This window comes from Euprymna scolopes, chromosome 17, assembly GCF_053919585.1.
Source record: "Euprymna scolopes isolate OS-2025 chromosome 17, ASM5391958v1, whole genome shotgun sequence".
NCBI lineage: Eukaryota > Metazoa > Mollusca > Cephalopoda > Sepiida > Sepiolidae > Euprymna > Euprymna scolopes.
The window spans coordinates 113999520-114023752 of record NC_136498.1 but is presented as its reverse complement, the minus strand read 5'-3'; the positions used below and the strand labels follow the sequence as shown (position 1 = coordinate 114023752).

At 33.6% G+C, this 24233-nt stretch overlaps 1 protein-coding gene across 6 annotated transcripts in view; it reads left to right on the top strand.

Annotated features, from left to right (window-relative positions):
- LOC145296895 (cytochrome b5 reductase 4-like) overlaps positions 1-24233 on the top strand; it is a 162049-nt gene that overhangs the window by 98027 nt on the left and 39789 nt on the right. For all 6 annotated transcript variants that reach the window (XM_080143054.1, XM_080143056.1, XM_080143052.1 and 3 more), the window contains one exon: positions 22468-22568. In XM_080143054.1, the coding sequence (XP_079999180.1) occupies positions 22468-22568 (101 nt within the window). The remainder of the gene's footprint in view (positions 1-22467; positions 22569-24233) is intronic.

The window sequence follows — 24233 nt, the reverse complement described above, 5'->3', positions numbered from 1 at the left end:
ATATAGAACACAATGTTTTTTTTTTTTTTTTTTTTAGATAGCTCTAGTCATACTACTGAGAGCTATAAATATTCTTAAACTCTATCGCTTTTAGCAGGAATACAAACTGATTTTATCAATTGTATGTAAGTGCTGCCAATAAAATCCTGATTTGTTGAAATGAACAATAAAGTGAGTGTTTGTTCCTGTTAAAAGTGGTACATTTTAAGAAATACATATATATATTGTGTCTTTGTGTGTGTAAGTGCATGATAAAATTATATTTTATCATGAAAAAGTTATTACAGAAGCACTAAAAAAGAAAGGGGAATTGATATCATTACCAATGACTGAGCTTTCTTCACTTTTCTCATTCCCCAAAGTCCATTATCCGGATGTTTCAGAATTAAGATGCACATATTAGGCTTTATATTGCGAATGAAACAGTCGCATTTGCAGGTGATTTTTTTTTTTTTTTTTTTTTTTTCAAATGGCGACTGGAAATATTTTTGTGTGATTTGTGTGATGTCTTTCAGCGGTCAGAGCCCTCCAAGGTCACTGCGGCAAGCGGCCTCCAGTTGGGACGGTATAGGCGGCGTCGAATCAATAGACCGCTGCACCGTTTCGCTGTCCCTCTTTACACAGACAAGCATGTGGCGTAAGCTATTGGATTCACTGCGTCTCATGGCGGTATAACCGGGGATCTGAGGTTCGTCTGGTACAGACTTCAGCCAGGTATCCAGCGCCGACTTGAACGATTCTGTTTTGCAGTTCGTGATCTCTCTGATGTTACGTGGTAGGCAATTGAAGAGCGTAGGACCCCGGGAATTTAAACTCGATTCCCTGAGCCGTCGGATCCAGTTGTCCCTGGCACTGGTTAGGGGTGGTACCACACACCTTCTGCCACGTTTTGAGATATGGTGCTGTATACCAGCGTTGGGCACCTGGTTCTCCATCATATGCCAGGTATAGATGATTGAATATCTTTCTTGCCTGCGTTGAATCGATTTGATATTCAACGTATCCAGCAGTTGCCAATAATTCAATTGACTATAACCAGTTATCTTTCTTAGAAACGACTTCTGGATGGCCTCTAATGCTTGAATATGACCTTTTCTGTCCGGAGTCCACAGCTGACAACAGTAATCAATGTGCGGCAGCACCAGCGACTTCCAGAGTGTCAGCATTAGGTTTTTTTTAAAACAATTATCTTTTGGAGATTGTGTTTTTTCACTGACAATCTTCCAAAGCTTATTACTAAGTGAAAAATGTTTGTATTTTTATTTATTTTATTTTTTAATAAATCAAGCAAAGTCAAATTATTTCAACAATAAAAGGTTTCATAGAACAATATACTCTTTTTTTTTTTTTTAATAAAGACTGTTTAGAAATCATCCAAAGAAATTTGAATGTTTATACCTTCAAATCTTAACATAAAATTCAAGGCATATTTAGAATTACATTTATTTAAAAAACAAAAAAATACAGAAAAATCTTTATGATGTACATACTTGCCACGGAACTAAGATGTCCTATTCAAAAAATCATGTGAATTTGACTAGTAACTTTTCTATTTGACTAGCAAACAAAAATATTTAGTTGTCAAAGTTCAACTGAAGATAAATTTGTGACTCTTTTTTCATATTTCTCAAAAAATCTGTCTGTAAGATATGTCTGACTACATAGTGGTTTTTCATGGTGGTCAACTCAAATATACATGTGTTAAGGTCTGAAACTGCACCCTTTTCCATTTACACTGGTATTTGGCATATCCAGGGGCTCAAAAGAGGTAAAAAAAATGCCCCATAATGGCTAACACTTTTTGCCCCATAGCGTTTGATCCATCCATTAGATTTTCTGAAACTGGGCCAAAATGTGGAGGCCATAGTTCTTAATATGAATTCAGTATGGCTGACCCTGGTATAATTCTGGTTTGCATCCGTCTGGGACTTTTAGGGCTAAAAAAAACATGCCTTTTTGGAGCTCTTTTTTCATATTATTCAAAAACTTGATATTTATGTCTATATAGTGGTTTTCCATGGTGCTAAATTCAAATATACATCTCTTAAGACATGAAACTGCACCATTTGTCCATTTTCACTGGGATTAGGCATTTCCAGGAGTTGAAAAGGGGTCACAAAAATGCTCTAAAATTAAAAAAAAATTACACTTTTTACCCCATAACTTTTGCCCCATCCATTAGATTTTTTTCTGAAACTTGGCAAAAATGTGAAGGCAACGTTGGCCCTTCACACTTATCACATTTATTATTTCTTCACTATTTTTTGTGGCATCATCTCACATGCAGCACCAGAGGGGGACCACACACGTGTTGCTTGTTATTATTAAAAACAGATAAAAGTTATAGTTCGTTGACTTAGATTGAATGCTTTATGCCAAACTGATGGCTGAATATGGTTATATTTATGCTTGCAATAAATACTAATTTGTATTAATCCTTAACAGTGCATTAAAGTGATACCGTAACACTTAGTTCATTGCACTTTATTTTAAAAAGGGTTCATACAAAATTTCAACCAGATCAACTCGGTAGATTCAGATTTTTTTCTTATTCTCATGTAACGCTCGACACTACTTGTTTTTGAACAGAATAAACATTTACAAGACCAAAAATTTATCGAGATAGGTAGAAGAGTATCTTGCCTTTGGTAACATTTATTTGTTATAAATTTCTTTTTCGACCACTTTTTCATACCTCCGTGGATTGTAAAACAAACCCAATTAAAGTTATTCTTTTACTTAACTGGATAAGTGGTTTGTGTGTTTTAACTCATTTAAAAGTGTGGTCATTATCGGTTATTCTCTTTCAAAGAATTAAAAACTTATGTTTTCTAAATAATAAAAATAAAATGAATACTTTATGTTCGTAAGTTAATTGACAAACGTTTTGTTTACAGATTTTTTTTTTTTTGTGCGCATCTTGGCACACAAAAATTTTTATGTTTCTATGCAGCTGTCACTATTTCAATCAACTCATGCATAAAACTTTTTTATCTAATTCTTTTCAAATTTTTGGATAAAAGAAATGAATATATTCACTATTAAATAGCGTTTGAACACAGTTTCTACCTTTTACTTATCTTTGTACTACAAAGCATCAACTTTGAAATATTCTCACTTTTGACTGGAAAGACATACATGTTGTGTTTAAATTCTTTGCAAAAACAATTCTTTTCCCTGATTATCTAAAAAAAAAAAAAAAAAAAAACAAACTAGAAACGTTGTTGACGGGGCCAACTTCCGCTTCGAGTATTTATGTGAACACACACTGACCGCTTATTTGCAAAAAGTGATCTACCGCCAGCAGGCATGCTCTGCTCATTAATAGTCGGATTTAAATAGCGATTTCTACAAATATACAAATCACAAAAAAAATAAAGTAAATTTTATTGTGAATCCAGTTATATAAGTTTTATTTTAATGGAGTTAGGAGAAATGTACTTATTACTGATTAAAGACTGAGTGTCAAATTAAGTCACAGTGTGTGCCTTGTCCAGCGCTGAACGTTATGGTGTCTGGTATTGCTATAATTAATATCGAGATTAGAAGCGATTAATCTTTTCAGTTTTTGGACTTCAAATCAGATTTTGTCAGGCGATTTATTTTTTTGAGTTTTGTCCAATTTTGGCCAAATATGTCAAGGTCAAATTAGTAATGAATTCTTGACGTTTCATTTAAATGAGGATGAATATTATTTTTCTGCCCATTTCATGTTAGAATGTGTTTATTGAGATCTTCATAGTTTTCAAATTTTCAATAATATATAAAGAAAACATTTTTCCATAGCCAAGAGGTGGCAATGAGAATAACTTCCTAATATATAAAATTATCTTCTAACATATAAAACTTCTAGCCTGTAAAAAAAACTAAATTGATTGTTGAATATTGGGTGCTTGTTAAGTTATAGTCAACAAATCGATTTTTTAAATATGTCGGTTTAAGCAAAAACATTACAAACTTAATTGTCATGCCGAAAATAGTAATATATCCAAGAAGTTTATTTATAGTTAGAAGTAATTTTTACGGAAAATTGGGTAAAATCGCATTTTTCTTAGACGTTATAAAGTAGGCAGTAGGAGTCTATAGACAGGGGACATAACTCTGAAAGGAATATTTTAGATTACTTGTCATGGCTGCAATATCTGTTGTCTATAATGATAGACTTTTTTTTTACTAAACACACAATAGCAGTTGTTCTACTCAATTAATTTTCGAAATTTTTGGATATATTACTATTTTCGACATGACAATTAAGTATGTAACACTGTTTTTGCTTAAAACGATATATTTAAAAAATCGATTTAATTATAGCTTAACAAACACTGAATATGGTTAAATTTGTGCTTATTTTTGCATTAAATACTATCTTTATTAACCTTTCCCTAACTTTGCATTGAATGAATACCATAATACTTAGTTTGCTTCACATTATCATAAAGGTCCATACAAAATTTCAGCCAGATCAGCCTAGTAGTTTCTGAAAAAAAAAAAAGTGGAGCACACAAACATAAATATAATATAAATTAAGTCAGCTGGATGTTAGAAGTTAGATCTAAATAGTATCGCATCTGACACATTGATATTTATCTTTATCTATTGAATTATTTATTGAATATTTATTGAACCTGACTCATCTTTGTCCTGCCAGTATTTTAGTTACAAGACCAAAATGTCTTTTGCTTTAGTTTGTTTCAAAGAGTAATCATTCTGGTTAGGAAGATTGTTACAATAGCAACAATTTTAAATGATGGCTCAAATAATACAAGGGAGATAACTTATATTTTAATTAGCGTTTTTCTCCCCCCCTTCTCCTGTCTATATTAACATCTGACCATTTTACTTGTTTCTGTGTATGCGTGCTTTTTTGCCTACATGTAACCTACACATTGTTCTTTTTTCAGATTTAATGCTACTCTAAAAGAATTTTAAGAAAATTATTGAAATAAAAGAATAGAAAAAATTAAAAATTTTGTTTTGTTTCCTTTTAACTGTAAATTTTTTTCGACGAAAACTGTTAAAGCTAAACTCTAATTTATAAAACTCATTATGTCTGCCTGCCTCCATATTTTCAAACTCTATCTCTTCCAAAACTAAAAGTTGTAGAGCAGCACCAAGGGCCTCAAATGATTGGAATTTTATGGACCGTTCTTTTATGGATCTTTAGTCGATTAAAATATTTTTTACGGAGTCAAAATTGAAAAAAATCGTTATACATTTTGTACATTCATCTTAGTTTATTTTTAATTCATTCATATGCGTGTCACGTTGGTACAGTGGTAACATCACCAGCTTTGAATGCTACAGTTTTGTTTTTGATTTCAATTCCAATTGATGGCACCCAAATACTTCTCATGACGAGATCGGTTCTACGCATGCGTCAGACGACGTCATAACCTGATTTAGTTTAAATATTTGAAGAACTGACACAATTTCATGTCTGTCATCTTAGCTCAGTTGGTTAGGTTTTGGGTTCGAATCGTGGTGTGAGATGTCTATTTCTCTTCTTTTTTTTTTTGATTTTTTAAATTTTAATATTGAAGCAGGGTTATTTAAGCCATTTTTCACGTAACGTTCGCCTTTCTGTTTTGTTTTTTTTTACTTCGCTTATTCTTAGGTTTTCATTAACACTCCCCACCCCTGACCGACCCCACACACCCAAAAACACCCGGGTACCCACCGATATTTTAAATTTTAATATCGAAACAGGCTTATTTAAGCCATTTTTCACGTGTTTTTATTTTTGGGGTGGGGGGTGGGTATTTTTTAAAGCAGTTTTAACGTTTGTTTTTCTGTTTTCTTTTTTGTTTTTGTTTTTTCGATTTTTACATTTAACATCGTTCGTTTGCCTTACATTAGTTTTTTGTGTTTTTTTTTTCTCGATATTTTATTACCCCCCCCCCGCTAGTCTATAATAGAAATCTCACCTGTCTGTTTAAATGTATTTATGTATGTCTACCTAAAACTTTTCTCAGTGGCATTGGACCAGGTCGAAATTGGTACCGTCTGAAAGGGTGATGTCTCGGCCAAATAATGTGAGAATTAGAAAAACCGGTCAATTATTTCCTGTAGATATAGATGTTCGCAATGAGGGAGGATAGCAAAAAATTGTTCCTTCATGACAATTTAGCCAAACATGCATGCACGAAAAACGTTCTTTGTTGAATTAGTTTAAATAGAAAAAAAAAACCTTACTTCACTGACACGATCGTAGAGCAGTGGTTATAGTGACAGCGTCGTTATCTTAAAGGTTGCACATTCACACCAACATATTGGCCTTTTTTTTTCTTTTCTTCGATTTTTAAAATTTTAACATTTAAACAATTGGTTATTTATGCCATTTTTTTCGTTCGCTTACTCTTTATTTTCCCTTTTTTTATTGTTTTGATTTGCCCCCCCCTACACACACACACACACACACACCTCACCACACCTGGGCAATGCTGGGTATCCCCGCTAGTCAATCTTACGTGACAATCTTGTAGAGGTTGAAGTTTCAATCCTTACCACAGGCATTAATCTATATAACAAAAACAGCAGATGTATGTATGCGCGTATGTCTGTACAAAAATATTTAACCAATAAACTTTTAAATTACTGGTCACATAACATTAAAATTAACAGGAAATAACAACCATGCGCCAAGGGTTGTTTCTAAGAAGTAAAATTTCTGTTTGGATGGATTAATAACGCATACAGATATGTCGGCAAATTAAAATGCAAAATGTTCATTTCAACTTGCCATTCATTGACAGCTTGAAGTGCTTTAATTTTAATCTAGTGGTCGATAGTTCAAATGGTAGGAAGCACAGCTGGAGTACTAAATGTTTTAATTACAATTCTAGCCACTGGCACCAAAATCATATTTTTTTTTTTTTTAAATCTTTTGAAATCAGTACTATATATTAGGTACAATATCATATTCAATAGAGAATTGAATCTGTAATAATAAATAGAAATCTGAATGAATTAAAATATATTTCAGCATATTTTACAACAGGACAAGACTGAGCTCCCTCCCCTCCCCACAGCTAGTAACTAATAATAAAAGAAATTAACCAATATATCCCCGCAGATGAAATAAAGGCTTCAATTTGATTGGTTCAGAGTTTGACATAAAGATTAACAAGTACAACGGGAAGGTTTCCAATATCAAAAAAAATGCACCTTAAGTTTGACAATTACATCAGCTAAAACCTGAATCTAACGACCTAGGCGAGAATAGTAGTCCAAATAATCCCAATTATCAAACCTCCTCTAAAAAAAAAATTTTGAAACGTATGTTTAATTTTGATTCTTGTTTTGATGGTAAACGTGAAAATTCTGCAGAGGAAAAAAAAAAAAAAAGAAAAAATTTGAATGAGTGTCACTGCACAGTTTCAGGCAAGTAATTCACGAAGAAAAAAGTGTGATTCGTTCGGCTTTGATGAAATTTTTTGATAATTTTTCAAGAGACGATCTGGTCAGGCGTCCTCTCATAAACATTTGACAATTTGGGGTTTGATAGATAAGTAAAAAAAAAAATGTTTATTTTTCCTCTTACTAAGAATTGCTTTCTGTTGAATAAATTCAAGAACAGGAAATAGAATTTTACTACACTGGCCTTTTGTGTACTTTATATATATATATATATATATATATATATATATATATATATATATATATATATATATATAATGTGTGTGTGTGTGTGTGTATCTATAATATAAAGCTGAACGTCTGTGTATTTTTTTTTTTTTACACAGGCATCACCACATTATCAAGGCCAAGTGGCCACTCAAGGATAAGAGTTAAAGAGTGAACAGTAGAAATAGGACAATATAGTAATCATTAGTAATGAAAATTTGGTAAATTTAATAACTTATATGGAACGGCTCATCAAGAACTTATTTACGTTAGACTTGAACACAACCATATTGTAGTCAGCTGGAAAGCAGGAAAACGGAAGACAATTCCACAGGCGTGCAGTTCTAAGAAAGAAGCTTTGTTCATGGAATCTACGTTTAGGTTTAGGCACAGATAAAGAGTGGGAGAAATTATTGATAGTGTTTTCAGCTAGACGAGTGTTTCTTGTGAAAGTTTGGCAAGGGGGGACCATAGACTGAAGCTCAGTCGAACACTTTCCATGAAAATAACGATACATCAGAGACAAACTCGCAATATCTCTTCTGTGAGATAGAGGTTGCAGGGAAGAGAAAAGGACATCTCCCACGAGGCTACGAAGTCTATTTTGAACTCTATCAAGGCAGAACAAGTCCTTTCTAGCAGCTCCTGCCCAGATGTGGCAACAGTATTCCGACCTTATGTGTCTGGTCATGAATAGGCTTCTATATGGTTGACTATTACAGAAAACTGATCACATATAATGATAGAAGATGTATCGAGACACATGAATGGGTATGTTTGATCTGGCAGAACGGTGGTTCATTAAAATTGTGGGGTCTGCGTACGCGCGTGGTCCACAAAGTATGGAAATAAAAAATGTAAAAATTAAAAAAAAACGTTTACAAGTGTTTTTGATATAGATGTACATAATAATACTTTGATAAGTATGTTTTAACTTAAATAGGAATGGTATAATAAAATTGTGGGGTCTGCGTTCGTGCCTGGCTTCCATAGAATGGAAATAGGCACAAACTTTAATAAAGACTTTTCATATCTATCTGCGTAAGTATACTTTGATAATTATGTTTCAGTTTGAAGAAATATGGTATAATAAAATTATGGGGTGTTCGTTCGCGCTTGACCTCCATAGAATGGAAATATGTCACAAAGTTTAACAAGGTTTTTTTTAATATTGATCCACAGAATATTGTGAGAAGTGTTTCAGTGTGAACAGGTATGGTATAATAAATTATGGGGTTTATCTATTTTATTTTTACTTTCATCCTATTTTGCTTTGGTTTTGATACCCCTAAATTCGAAGCTATCTCTTTACAACCCTTCCTTTTCATAACCTATCATACTTTCATAAATCACAGTCCATTTTCTGTAGGCTGATTTGTAACCCAGTCAACGACAGGTACTTTTGCTAATATATATATATATATATATATATATATATATATATATGAGGGATGTACCAATTATCAAATTGGCCGATTACTGATTAATTGGTCAATTAATAGGTTTTCTAATGTCGATTTATCAGCAAATTTTGTTGTCATAAATGATATTAATATTAATTATATTGGAAATGAAGACAAGTTGACTCTCTTTTTTGCTTGCCAGTGAAAATTTATCAAAGAAACATTTACATCATTTACCTAAGAATGTACTGATTAGCAAATTGGCTGCTTACTGATTAATCGGCCTTAAAATAATCGGCCTTAAATAATCGGCCGATTAATAAGTGTTCTAATGCTGTTTTGTTCTCTGAATCATATTAAACCAACTAACTGCATACACTTGGATGATAAATTTGACCAAAATGTTTAATTTATCATAGTGTTTGAGGATAGACAACTCTGGTCCATAAACACATTAATCTTGGGACTTATGTTAGCCATCTTCCTTGATTCAAGGGCATAATTTTCTAAGTTAACTTCTCCACAAGGAATGCCAACAGCATACTCAAAAAGTATCCTCTAGTCTTCACACTTAAATTATTTGTTTCTTCTGCTGTCAGATAATGATGATCGGGAAGGACACTGTTTTTTTTTAGAATTCTGTTTGAGGCAAATCTTGATAATTATTGATACAAAGTTTCCCCAAAGGACCAGTAAATGCTTTTTGTTGTTCCATCAATTAATTTAAAAATTGCTGTGAATGGCAGTTCTTCTAGTGGAACTTGAAAATTGGAAAATTTGCATGTTTAATAATAGAGCCAGATTACATAATAAATACCAATATATTATTTTATTTTCCACAAAAAGGGAACATAATTGCAGGCGAATCTATAGAATTAATTTTACCTCCTTGTTATGAGGACAAGTGCAGACTATGTGCCTTGTTTGACAATTTTCTATCTTGCACTTTACTGCAAAGTCATCAGATCTCAAGACAGAAAGTTTACAGCTACAAGAAAATATATCAAACAGTCTGTCTAGCTGTTCTTTCATTCTTTTCACTTTGATTGCTGCAAGAATTTCCTATCAATCTGTTTGACCCTCTTATAGCAAAATATATTGAACTTCTGTCCTATATAATATTATCTTAACAAGGGCAATTGTGGATTGACTGCTTGCCGAATACTAATTGTACAATAACTTGGCAATTAGCTTAGAAATCTCACTATTTTTAAGTGGGGATAACTGTTTTTGAGGAACTAACTAAACTGGATGACTTGTTGTGAAGTTCGGGGTGCTGTTTCATCCAAATGACAAGGTGGACCAGCAAATTTTGTGAACCACGGGTTAAAACTGAACGTTGTGCTTTTACTGACATTCTAATCTGGAAAGTAAAATAAATAAATGGATTATAACTGAAGGAAACTGTATTAGGCTATCTTCCAGTTTCATACGTCAAAAAAGAAGTGCTAGTTATAAGAAATAATGAAAAACTTTGTAGAGTTGAATTAGATGTATTGAAGAGAGAGGACCAAAGCAAATCAGACGCATAGTAGAGTTTAGTTTAGACATTTTTAGCAGATTTTAGCTCCTCTTTCGATAACATGAATTTATCCATAAAGAGATTCATTCTTGCTGTAGCTGTGTCATTTTAAACGAGTGTTTAGTGTTTAAAAAACCAGTGCTTGTCCATCTATGTTACTATGCTATTTTTAATAGTATTTTCAAGTTTAAGTTTTATGAAATTTTTTGTTTATTAAATTTTTAGATGAAAGTATAGAATAGTTACAATACAACCTCCTTCCCATATTAAGAATGACTTTCTAAATAATAAAGTTATTTTAGCACAATAACATAGATGCACAAATAACGAAAAACCTTTAAAGGAGTTTCCTTATTTACTCGTATTAATCTTTGTAGGTTATCTGATTTTAAAACTATAATTTTAGAAGAAAAACACTCCTTAAAAACAATTACTCCCTAAAAATAAAAGAAATTAAAAGTTGACACTAATTTTCTGCAAAGTATTTTTTATTAAGTAGAAAAACTTGAAAATTTACGTGGTTATGTTTTCCGTAAAGAATGTGTAGAATAAAATTGTTTGGACTATTTCTTTTTTTTTTTTTTTTTTTTTTTTTAATATAAAACTGGAGTGTTACCATATTTGAATAAAAATTTCAAATAGAATTTGATGTGAAATATTATGTTGGTGCAAAAATAATGTTTTTGACATTCATTTGAACATCAGAAAATGGCATTATTTTTGCACCAACCTAATAGAAAAACAAATTAAAAAAGATAAATCAAATATATTTAAATTAACTGCAGACAATTGAAATATAATAATATATATTTTAAACAAAATAAACCTAAATCGTAATGTTTTCAAATTAAATAATAAACAAACGTTAATTTTCAATATCAATAACGAGCGTGTTTTGCGACGGTGAAATCTAAAATGTTTCCACCCCAAAAAAAACTTCCTGAAATGAAAAAGCGAACTTTGGTCCTTATTATTTATAAAACATAGTTTTGCCTTTAACAGTTAATATTTTATTAATTCATTATCCTCACTCATTTTATTTAAAAATATAGTTTAAAATATATTCTAAATAATGATTCCATTTTCTTAACAGTACGGATTGTTTTCTTGACAATTCACCGAAAAACTTTTAATCGCTTCAATTTTTTTAAACTTTTAAAGTCATTTCCTCAAGCAAAGATAACGATTTTGAGAAAAATATTTCGTGTAGGTCTTTTCTATGCCAAACCCCAACTATCATCACCATTGCCTCACCGGGGTTCCAAAATCGACCTGCTCTAATGTCCATGTGTTTTCGTGATTCTCTTCTTTTGTCATTTTTTTATATCATCCATGTGGGGCTTTCTTTTCTTTTTTTTTTTTTATTACATTTTCACCCCAAACAAGGCACATTGCCACTTTGATGTAGGGGACTACTATCAGGGGAAACATCTACTGGGGTACTATGTAGGGATTAGGGCAGCGAGATGTTGGTTCACGTTGCACTTGAACTTATGCATGTCAGTACAGTTGGGGAAGCAGTGACCTGGAATGGAATTCCAAAGTCTAGCAGTTCTGGGGAAGAAACTACTGGAGTAGAAAGATCTTTTACATCTAGGGATCTCTACAGTGTGGGGGTGGGATTTTGCAGCTTGTCGGGTCTGTCGAGGGTGTTCACGTCGTGGGGGCACAAGTGCTTGCAGTTCATCAGAGCATTCACCATTATAATACCTGTAAAACAGGCAGAGGGATGCAACGTTTCGACGATGGGACAGAGGCTGAAGCTTAGATGCCAGTTTAGGGCCTATCAGATTTGCGACTCTCCTTTGAACCCTGTCAAGGAGCGAGAGACTAGTAGCCGATGCCCCAGCCCAAATATGTCTTTTTGTTTCTGTTTTTATTGCATTGTTCTTCCTGACGATATCTCTCACTGTGGTGACCAGTCTTTCCGTGACTTCTACATTGTTTCAAGACTTTTTTGTGCCTTTTACAGTGTTCTACATTTATCATTCTCCTTCGTTTCTTTTCACATAATTGGTCAGTTTTGTCTTTTGGGTAAAATGCATTGTCATTAGTTTCCTCATCTTCTGATCTAGATGCCTGTTCTTCTTTGGTCCAGCCTATGAATTGTTCAGAGTACTTTATTAGCGATACTGCCCATGTGTTTGTTCCTTTAATTAGATTTTTACTGTATACTTTTGTTTCTAAGAGTTTCTTTATTCTTCTCAAGTGCTCTTCTTCAATCTTCTCCTTCATTTCTGTAGACTTGATATTGTCTGCTTCCAGAGCCCCTCAAATATTTAAGTGTCATATTCACCAAGAGCCCTCATTTCCTTTTGGTTGGGTAGTCGATACCGTCTGATGTCTCTGGTGCTACCCTTTTTCACCCGTAATAGTGCACACGTTTCCATTCCAAATTTCATTCAAATGTCTTGGCTGAATATCCCAGTTGTGTTTATCAGCATTTCCAGTTCATTTTTGTTTTTTTACTAACAGCTTCAGGTCATCCATGTACATGAGGTGGTTAATTATTTTGTTCCCTGACTGTAAACATCTATCCAGCATCAAATTTCTTAAGTATGTAGTTATGTGGCATCATGACTATGACAAACAGTAATAGTCGTTATGAGTCTCCTTGGAAGATACCTCTGAGTCAGGTGTTGTCATCCAGTTGTTAGTTCCAGTCTCCATGTTTCCATTGCTGTCTTAATAATATTAATAATCTTGTTGAATAATTTTAGGCATTCAATTATCTATGCTTGTGGAATTATTGTAGGCTTTCTTGAAATCAATCCATGCCATGACTATGTTCTTTTTTTTTCTGCTTTATAGTTTTTTAACATTTTTTGATCTATGTATAAGAAGTCCTATGTCCCACTTTTTCCTTTCTGACATCCTTTTTAATTATCTGTATTTTTGAGATGAGGTGTTTTCATTGATTGAGATTGTCGGACTGACTTCCTCATCTTGTTTGTTAACGTCACAACGTTTCGGCCGTTTTGCCCTTCGGCCTTCATCAGGTGTTTTGTATCGATTAAATTAAATTTCGATACAAAACACCTGATGAAGGCCGGAGGCAAAACGGCCGAAACGTTGTGACGTTAACAAACAAGATGAGGAAGTCAGTCCGACAATCTCAATCAATGACATCCTTTTTGTTCCTCGGATAATAGTCCACGAGTGTTAAAGAAGTAGATCTGTTCACCAAGTTGTGCTATTAAGATTTTCCACATGGTTGGTAAGCAGGTTATTGGTCTGTAATTGCTTGGGGGAGGGGGGTCGTCCCTTTTTCAGTGTCTTTTTGTATCAACGTAGTTCTTTCTGGTATTTCTGTTTTGCATATACATCTTCTCAGACTTTGTACCAGTCTATCTATAGACTTTTTTATTTTTATTTTTATTTTTTTTCTGTAATTCAGAAAACAGGTTTAAATTAAATTTGCTTTTTTTTTTTTATTAATTTGTTTAGCGAGGGTGGAGGAGCAGTTGTAAAATATGTTTAAATATATTTTAATTCATGCAGATTTTGTATGTATTATTACAGAATCAATTCCCTATTGAATATTATATATATATATATATATTCAAGCACGTCTGATTGAATACGACAGTTATCACACGAGGATATATCACAGTTCATATTTACATAAAGGTATCATATTTTATAAGAAGAATATATAGCTGCTTCATACCTTTTCTTTATCCGGATTTCTTCTGTCTTTGCTGGGCTCTGATAAAATCTGCAACAACCAGCACCATAACCGATTGAGACACCTGTTTTTTCTTTTGTGAAACCACAAAACAACACTTTTTATTTTTAAAATATAAATTTATTTCGGCTGTCTCAGTGGTCTTTACTAGGAGTCTGCATTACGTGTTTACATATTTGTTCTTTCTCAGCTTTGAGGCACGTCTGCTCACTTTCATGACCAAACTCAAACTCTCAACTGACTAAACTTCTTGTCTCTTCGACCTGTCAGTTCCGGTACGTCATTATCAAAAGCATACGTCTCTTAACGTGTGACCTCTGTCATGCATACAATTGTTGAAGGTCATTTTGTTTATTTTTAACTTAGCTAATTTCTGTAAACATCTTCAACTAGAACTCATTGTTACATTCCAGACCAATTCATTCTCTAAACAATAAATAACTCCCAATATAAACTATTTTAACAATATCACTGGATAGATAGATAGACGGATGATAACTAATTTAACTTTTAACAATGTTATTATCTAACAAGGGGTCGATTCAACAAGAACTGATTTCCGTTGACCTTGAAGCTGACCACGTTGTATGTAATCAGCTGGAAAGTAGACCTGCAGTATAGAGTTCCACAGGCGGACAGGTCTAAGAAAGAAGTTTTGTTCATGGAATCTGTGTTTAGATTTAGGTACAGATAAAGAGTGGGGGGAAATTGTTTACAGTAGTTGTAGCTAGATGAGTGTTTATTAGAAATGTTTTAAAGAGGCGGGGGGAGGGGGCTAGAGTGAAGCTGAGTCGAGCACTTACCATGAAAATAATGATGTATCTTTATTTTAATTTTTTATTATTTTCTCGTTGGCCAACCGCATCCTTGCAATCTGCATTTAATAGTTTGATTTTATCGACTGTAAAATCGTTAGTAACAACTGTACAGGACAAGAGAAATGCTTTGAAATGCCATTATGAGAAACTTGAACAGTGGATTTCTATTGAGCCGAGAAAATCTGGAAATGGCAGCATCTGGTCCAGCTATAAGAATTGAGAAAGAAATAGTACGGTGTGAGATGAGGAAGGGTAAGTCTGGAGGATACTCAGTCGGTGTTGCAGAAATGTTCAAGGCTACATGTGAAACAAGCATCGAGATGATCAGAGTTGACAAATCAGATTATAAAAGAAAAGGTTAACATGAAAGACTGAGAATTTCGTACACCTGTGAATTGTTATGAGGGTAAAGGGGAAGCACTGGATAAAGGTAATTACAAAGACTTGCATCAGAGAGTTGGTGGATCAGGTCTTGGAAGAGATTGAGAGAATAACTCGGCAGAAAATAAGTTTAATTTATAAAACTCACTGTTTGTCTGTCTGTCTTTTCTTTTTTAAGGAGTATCTACTTAGATTTATTTTATTTTTTTTTAAGTGCATCTACTCAAGTACTGGGAACTTAGTACACTTGTGAATTGTTACAAATGTAAAGAGAAAACGATAAATATAATTAAAGATGCTTGAAATTGATGAATCAAATAATTGAGCAGAAAATAAGAAAGCAGATAAGCACGGATGGGCAAGTCTGGAGGATCGGGCATTGAGATGATCAGAGTCGACAAATCTATATATCTATAAAAGTGAGAATGTGTGTTTGTGTATGAGGACACTTCTCAACATATATACTTAAACTTTTTATTTGCAAACTTGAAATTTGGTATATAGGGTATTCAGACATGTTGAAAATTTTTAATCGGTTTTTATCTAGAAAAAAGGGCTGCTATGGGGTCAAAATTGAAAAATTGGTAATGGGGGGGGGGCATTGGATTTTTGTGTGTTTGTCAATTGTTTCACGAGGTTTGAAGACATAGCAAGCTGGTCTCATGATTATCATACTTGACTTGCTGTCTTTAAGTTTTGGTTTCGATCTCAGCTTTTTTTCTTTTTGTTTTTTTTTTTTTACTTACATAATATGAACTGTTTAGAAAAACCATAATACTCGCATGCACATATATCAGTTTTTTTTGTTTTGCTTTACTTAATTTTTTTTTTTTTAAGCAATTTAACGTCACATTTAATACCGGGCATTTCCAGAGTACATCTTCTAATCTATATATCTATAAAAGTGAACGTGTCTGTGTGTGTCTGTGTACATTTCTCTATGCAATAACTCTGTCAATTTTAAGTCCACAAACTCGAAATTCGATATACATGGTACTGAGATTTGGGAAAATCTTTGTGATCGGTTTTCGGCCAGAAATTTGGCTGTTAAGGGGTTAAAGTTCAACAATTTGACCTTGAGAACTCTACCAAACTCCTCCGACAATTTTGGGTCTAAACACTTGAAATTTGAGATATAGGTTCCTTGGACATGGATCTAACTTAATAACTTGATTTGAGCCCAAAACAATGTTATGGGGTCATAATAGGGGTCAAAGTTAAAAAAATTGACCTTTTTTTTCTTTCTTTTTTTTTTTTTTTTATTTTGCTCAATATACACCTTCAAACACCCAGGCAACGCCGGGCTGAAATGCTAGTCTGATTATAAAAGAAAAGTTTAACACAAAAGACTGGGAACTCAGTAAAATTGTTACAAGGATATAAGGAGGGAGGAAGCACCAGGTAAAAGTAATTCCAGAGACTTTAAGTTGATGGATCAGGTCATGAAAGTGATTCAGAGAATAATTGAGCAGAAAAAAAATCCGATAAACAAAGATTAAGTGCAGTTTGATTTTATGCTTGGATAAAGTATCAATGGTGTTGTATTCCAAGACAAAGGCGAGAGAAGTACCTTCGTAAGAAGAAAAACCTGTATTTTGCCTTTGTGGATATTGAGAAAGCATTGTCAAAGTTGTTGACTGGCAGGCTTTTTGTGAATTAGAAGCAAACAAGATTATTCAAGCAATTTGCAGAAATGTTAGAATAAACATCACATTTAGTAACAGTACATTAGTGTTTCATACTTGTTGTCTGTTGCTTTTCATTTGTGTCTTAGAAGTGTTGTCCAAAATAAATGTTTTTCAAAGTGCATCTCCTCCAAGATGCAAGGTAGCAGGGCAGTGCAAGGGAAGTGAAATGATTACATTTTTGAAGACCGTTTTTTTTTTTAGGTTGTTAGCCAGTAAAAGTAGCTGTCAAGTTCACAAACTCTCCCAAAATAAGTGTTAGATGGAATAGATTCTTACCTACAAAGCAGCAGTTCTTCCCCCTTTGTCAGAAACATTGCTGGCAGAACGTGTGAACTAAAGAACAAAATAAAGAAAATGAGTTATGAGGCTGCCGAAAGTAAAGTGAACATCCACGTTCTACTCTCCTTGGAATATACCGCCCCCCCCCCCAAAAAAAAAATGAATGACACAATACAAAAAGTTGTACATTAAAAACAACAAAAAAAAAAATAGTTAAATTTTGTTTACATCCAAATAAAAAATAAAAACAATTCCCACAAAAGATATTGCGAGTTGAAATTAAAGAGAAATTCACTAGATTTGTGTGTTTTTGTACTTTATGGCTTTGTGATGCCTACTTGTATGAAATTTTGTTATTTTAAGCAAAGGAGCAGTTTAATTGGAAAGGTTCTGTTTATGTATTTCGCTTTTTGTGAGCACCCTTACCAAATCCCAGCTCGCCACCACCACCACCATGGAAGCTATCTTTCTCATACTTACTTTTTTTATTTTTTTATTTTTTTTTTAGCTCTGCGTACCCTATTTCCCACCCCTATCTACTACTCAAACCCTTTTTCCCCTCCAAACTGTCCTGCATATGACAAAACTTCATCTAGTGGTAAGATCTCACTTTTAGAGCTATGAAGAGTAACCCTATTACTCCCAGGTCCACTCTGAGCCAAAATGGAAATATCTGTCAGGAACCCATCTATGGATCAAATCAGTAATGAAACGATTCCAATATTTTTCCTGATTCCGATACAATTACTGATTTTGTTCTAAATTCTCACTTCTGATACAGATTCTCCTGGCTATAGTGATTTTGCTTTTTAAATTTTCGTATCACTGTAAAAACCCATGGAATATGTGACTGTATTTCCTGGAACATAAAAATACACTTGTGGGGTGGGGGATCAGTGATTTTTTTTCTGGTAGTTTAAAATCAATAAATATTTATTTCATCATTAGTACCAGCAATGGAAAATTTAGTTTAAAAAAAACATTTAAAAGAATCGTTTTTGGTTTTGGAAAATCGGCACACATTTTTCCTATACCAATTTCAGTTAATTGTCGCAACACTAGATGAAATATAATCTATCATTTCCAGACTATTTACAAAATATACACCTACAAGACATATGAATCTACAAAGCGATCATATACAAACCAGATTTACAGGTTGACAACAATTTGTAATAACCCAACAACCAATCAAGCAACGTTCTGTTGGTGACACCAAGAGAGGAGGGGGCAAAGGGTGATTATGGTCCGATATATGATTTATTTTGTATTAAACACTTTTAGCGTCTAAATATTATTGCCTGGCAAAGATAAATTAATCATGACAACATCTTGTTGCCTTGGTGTCATCTATTTTCTTTCTAATCGTAATCTTCATCTCTTCTGTTCGGCAAGAGCATCAGCGCCGATGGCAGTTTTAATTGATTGCCTCTGGCAAACGTTTCTTTGCCCATGTTGTTAATGGTGTCATTTTAAGTCACGCCCACAATATTTTGAGAGAAATTATAGATTTTTTTTTCGTTTTTATTTCTTTTTTATTTCTCTTTTTCTTGTTTTCTTTCCTTTTTTTCTTTTCTTTCCATTTTTCTTTCCTCTTTTTTCTTTTTCCTCGCCGTTTCTTCTTGACTTTTTTCTTTTCTTGTTTTTTTTTTCTTTTTCCTTTTCTTTTCCTTTTCTTTATTCTTCTCATTTCTTTCTTTTTCTTCTTTCCTTGTTTTCATTTTACTTTTTCCTTCATTTTTTGCTTTTCCGTTTTTCTTTCCTTTTCACTTTTTGGTCCCCCCGACAAAAAGAGGGTGGACCTGTAAATTCACTCTTGTCCGTTCGTCTGTTCGCACTTTTCTCAATAACTACATCTTGGAATTTTTTGAAATTTTGCACAAACATTAAACATGATATGAGTAAAAAAGTAACAGGATGGATTTTCTGGGAAAACTCTGCTTACCCTCTTAGGGCTGCCTTTCGTGTTAAAATGGCTAAAATTGACACTTTTGTGCTTATTAAAAGAAAATTGATGCCTTGGATTTTTATAAAACTTTCTGAAAAGTTGTAACTAACTGATTTCTATATAATTTTGTTTGTCTATACTTCGCGATAACTCTTTAGTGTGCCCTAGAGTCTCTTTTAGGGCTAATGAAAACACTCCATTTTCGGGACTATTTTACCATATTTGTCCAAAATTTTCTGTGTATGTCTATTTAGCAATTTTGCATGGTGCTGAACTCAAATTTTAATATGTTAAGGCCTTGGGGACTTTTGGGGCTAAATCCGGGATGGGGGGGGGGCAAATGATGGACTTACTCATTTCTTTTTTTGCATGGTGCAGAACTCAAATTTACATATGTTAAGGCAATTTTTAAACTGCACCATTTGTTCATTTTCACCAGAATTGTATGTCCCCTGGGGACTTTTGGGGTTAAATCGGGAAGAGGGGGGGGATGCTGAACTTAGTCATTTTTTTTATGCCTCGTTCACTGTGCACTCACGGGGGGGGGGCATGCATACTTCACTTGTTCTCTTGTTTTTCTTTTCCATCTTTCTTTGTAGTTGTTAATATTTTCGATTCCAAAAACTTGTCCATGATTGAAATAATTTTCCACCTTGAAACACATTTTCTTTCTAATCAAAGTTTTCAAAAGAAAAATGTTTTTAAAATAACTAGAAGTTCAAGGTAAATTGTTGAAATCAAGAAGTGAGTTTGCAAAGCCAGTTAAATTAAAAAAAAAAAATGAAGATATAATCGAAAATTACCCCCTCTATCTCTCTCTCTCTCTCTCTCTCTATATATATATATATCAGTAGTAATTTATAAAATATATATGGCGATTAAGCTACACTGAATATTCTGCGTCTCATCCAACTATAGGATTCGTCAGGCTTATGCGCTTAAGCCTGACGAATCCTATAGTTGGATGAAACGCAGAATATTCAGTGTAGCTTAATCGCCATATATATTTTATAAATTACTAACTAGCTCTACCTACGTATTGAGCACTTTTGAAGTAAATACTTAAAGTTTACGCATAAATCTATACTTTCGTATATTAAATTTATGCGAATAAATGAAGTAGATATATATATATATATCTATATATATATATATAAAAAAATTTTTTTTTTTTTCTGGACATAACTCAATCCCACAACTGAGTAATATTTTGTGATTAATTTTTTTTTTTTTTTTTTTCTTTCACCCCCAAACAAGACATATTGCCACTTGGAACATAAGGGGCTAATATCTGGGATCATCTTGATACTATTTTACCAAGAAGGTTGGCGGCTGCATCAGTGAATAACATTAAAATGATTGGAACAGTGGTCCGAGTGATACTAATTGTCGATCGTCATCTGGAAAGTTCCGCAACATAATATATGGTTATTTTTATTCATTTGTTTTACCATTTCGGAAAATACTTTCCATCTAAAGAATTTCCTAATAGGAAGCAACGTTCGTAATGGAGTAATTACCGGATATTACGGACAAATCTCTTCTCAAATAATATTCTCTCTAATTGGTATTTAGTTATAACTAGCTTGCATTGCAACATTGCCTGGGAAGTTATGAGAATACTATGTGCTTCTGCTCCCAGCCCTGAACACCATAATATCACTTATCTTTATTGTAGGAATTTAAAAAAAAAAAAAAAATATGACGTCATCTTTATCATGTTTCTTCTGAATTTTTGAGATGAAGATTGATTCTTCATATTGTTTGGATTCTTTTGACTACTGTTCTCATCTTGAGTATTATTTTCACATCGTTTCGACCGATGTAACCTCCGACCTTCTTCAAGTGTGTCTTGTCAAACTTGGAGATCTTTCTGCCAAACCTGAGAATCTGCACGGAGTTTCGAACGTTTCAGTTGGAAAAATTCTGTGCAGATGACAGCATTCAACAGAGGCATTCCCGAGATCAACAAGATGCACTGGGGGGGGGACGATGGTTGAATTGACCGAAGCCTTTGGAATGGGAACGGTGGTCCAAGGAATACAAGCAATGCAAGTCATTTTTATTGTTTATCAATATTATACCATATATATATATGTATATATATATATATATATATATATATATACACACCAACGTTGATTATCATCTCCTACACTGATGATTGCATAAGCATGGAATACTAGTGTGTGTAGGTATAAAAGAATAATTATAATTTATAATTATTGTCACCCCTTTGAGAAAAAAAAAAAAAAAAAAGCAATTCTTAAAGTTGAGCACTGTCTGGGGAAATTGAAAAAGTCCGTCATCTTGTGTTTGAAATCATGACTTTCTGTGGCTTGATCATTCCAAGTTTATGGATGTACTCCAACATATGCTAGCGAGTAAAATGGATGTTAAATGGATGATGCTTCTGGTCTTAACATTCATGGACGATATGAGTTGGAAGAAACATGTTGAGGTAATTGCCAAAGGTAGGCTTTCTCTGCCGTGCTAGGAGATTACTCACACCTGAGAGTATCCTGTATCTTTACAAGGCCACTATTCACCCATGTATGAAGGAATGTTGCCACATCTGGGCTGGTGCATCTGCCACTAGTCTCTTGCTCTAAGATAGGGAACAAAAAAGAGTTATGAACCTAATAAGTCCTGCACTATCAACCAAACTCCAACCTCTGTCTCATCACCAAAATGTGGCATCCCTGTGTCTATTTTCAAGTATTTTGATGGAAAGTGCTCTGAACTCAAATTGCAAGTACCCATTCCCCCATAAATACCCTCAACAAACGCAGCAAGCAGCAAAATCTCACCCCTACACTGTAGAGATCCCTGGATGCCATAAAGCTTTCTACTCAAATAGCTTTTTCTCTCAAACTGCTAGACTTTGGAATTCCCTCCCAGGCCCCTGTTTCCTTGATTGTATGGGCATATAGAAGTTCAAGTATAATGTGAACAGACATCTTGCTGCCCAACTCCCTACATAGTATCCCTGCAAATCTGGTCACAAATAGTAGTTCCTTATGACTTGGTGGCACTGTGCCTTGTTTGGGGTTTTCACGATAAAAAAAAAAACAAAAAAAAAAAATCAGTCACTAAAACTTCTGTCTCACCTTTTAGGTAAAGTCTACAATATAACTCCTTATTTGGATTTCCATCCGGGCGGAATTGATGAGTTGATGCGAGGCGCTGGTAAGGACGGCACCGAATTATTTGACGAGGTAAGTGAAACATTTGCTTCTTTTATAATTACATCCTTTAAGGCATTCTTTTGCAAACGGGTAACTATCTTGTGGTTTATATATATTAACATATGTGAAATATCGCAATTAAAAATAAAATAACGCAAAAACTTACGGATATAACTGAAATGTATGTGTACACCAAAAATTACGGAAGATCATCAGTAGAATCTCAATCTGTATAAATAAAACAATAAATATATGTGTGTATGTGTCTGTGTGTAAATATTTAACCGATAAACTCTTAAACTACTGGTCACATAACACTGAAAACAACAGAAAATAGTAATCATACACTAAGGATGGTTTATAACGAGTAAAATCTTTGTTTGGATGGATGAATAATGTGCACAGAAATATTTTGGCAATTTGAAATGCAAAATAATTATTTTAACTTGCTGACATATTTCTATTACTTTTGCGCATGCGCAAATTCATTCATATCTTGAAGTGCTTTAATTTTAAATCTTTCTTAGCTATCTGTTGATAGCTCAAACAGTAGGGAACACAGCTGGAGCACTAAATGTTTTGACTTCGATTCTAGCTGATGGCACCCAAGTTATTTATTTATTTATTTTATTTAACTTTTGAAATCAGTACTATATATTAGGTACAATATAATATTTAGTAGAGAAATGTCTCTTTAAAAATAAAAACGAAATCTGCATGAAGTAAAATATATTTAAGCGTATTTTACAACCGAGCAAGGTCGTGCATTCACCCCCCCCCCCTCGAACTATTAAAAATAAAAATTGATTTATTATTCAGAGTCCACAAACTCTGAACAGCATTCATATCAAGCCAGTGGATTGTAAATTGTATCCAGTCTTTTAGAAGGAAAATGCCACACAGTCTTGGAGTTTGTTGTCTCCGAATAGCTTTCGTCTTTCGTGGCACTCCTCCTGGATGAGTTCAGCCAGCTCCTTCTATAGAACATACAACATCCCAAATGAACACAGAACACATAATGGTCTGCAGCAGCCAGTCTCTGGATCAGGGTCAAACACTGTGGACCAGATGTAGATTCAACGTCGGCTTTGATGGTATGTAACCAATTCTTTAGCATTTTCACCAATTTTGGAATGATTCTAGAGCTATTACTTCATGGATGAACTCTTCTGTGTTGCGGTACGCAGCATGACCAAACCAACAAAGTCTCCTCTTTAAAAGTGCTTGGTTAGGGAGGACCATCCTAGATTGCGTCCAGATTTGTATATTATAGACAAAATGGTGTGAGCGAGCCTGAAGAATTCCGTGAAGGTAGTATAGGTCAGAATATTGACTGAATAGTAGATTTTTATTTTTTATTAAAATTCTAATCAATAATTTTCCATAATTTGGGGGCGGGCACTAATAATTTTCAACCAATAAATAAATATATTCACAAATTTTCCTATTTTTTTAATTATGAACTGTCATATTTCACGTTTGTCACAATATAAATAAGCAGCAGTGTTTTTATAATGGAAACAAAGGACTGGACAAAATGTCGGTTACTTTCGACAAGGCCACCTGTCCCTCGTTGTTTGGAAAAAGGCGTGTCTTTTGTGCTGAATATGTGATAGAGACCAAGAAGAATGCAGGAATTATTAATTTGTAAAATGGCTGCTTGGTTGATAGTAAGCAAATCCTTTTTATGGGATT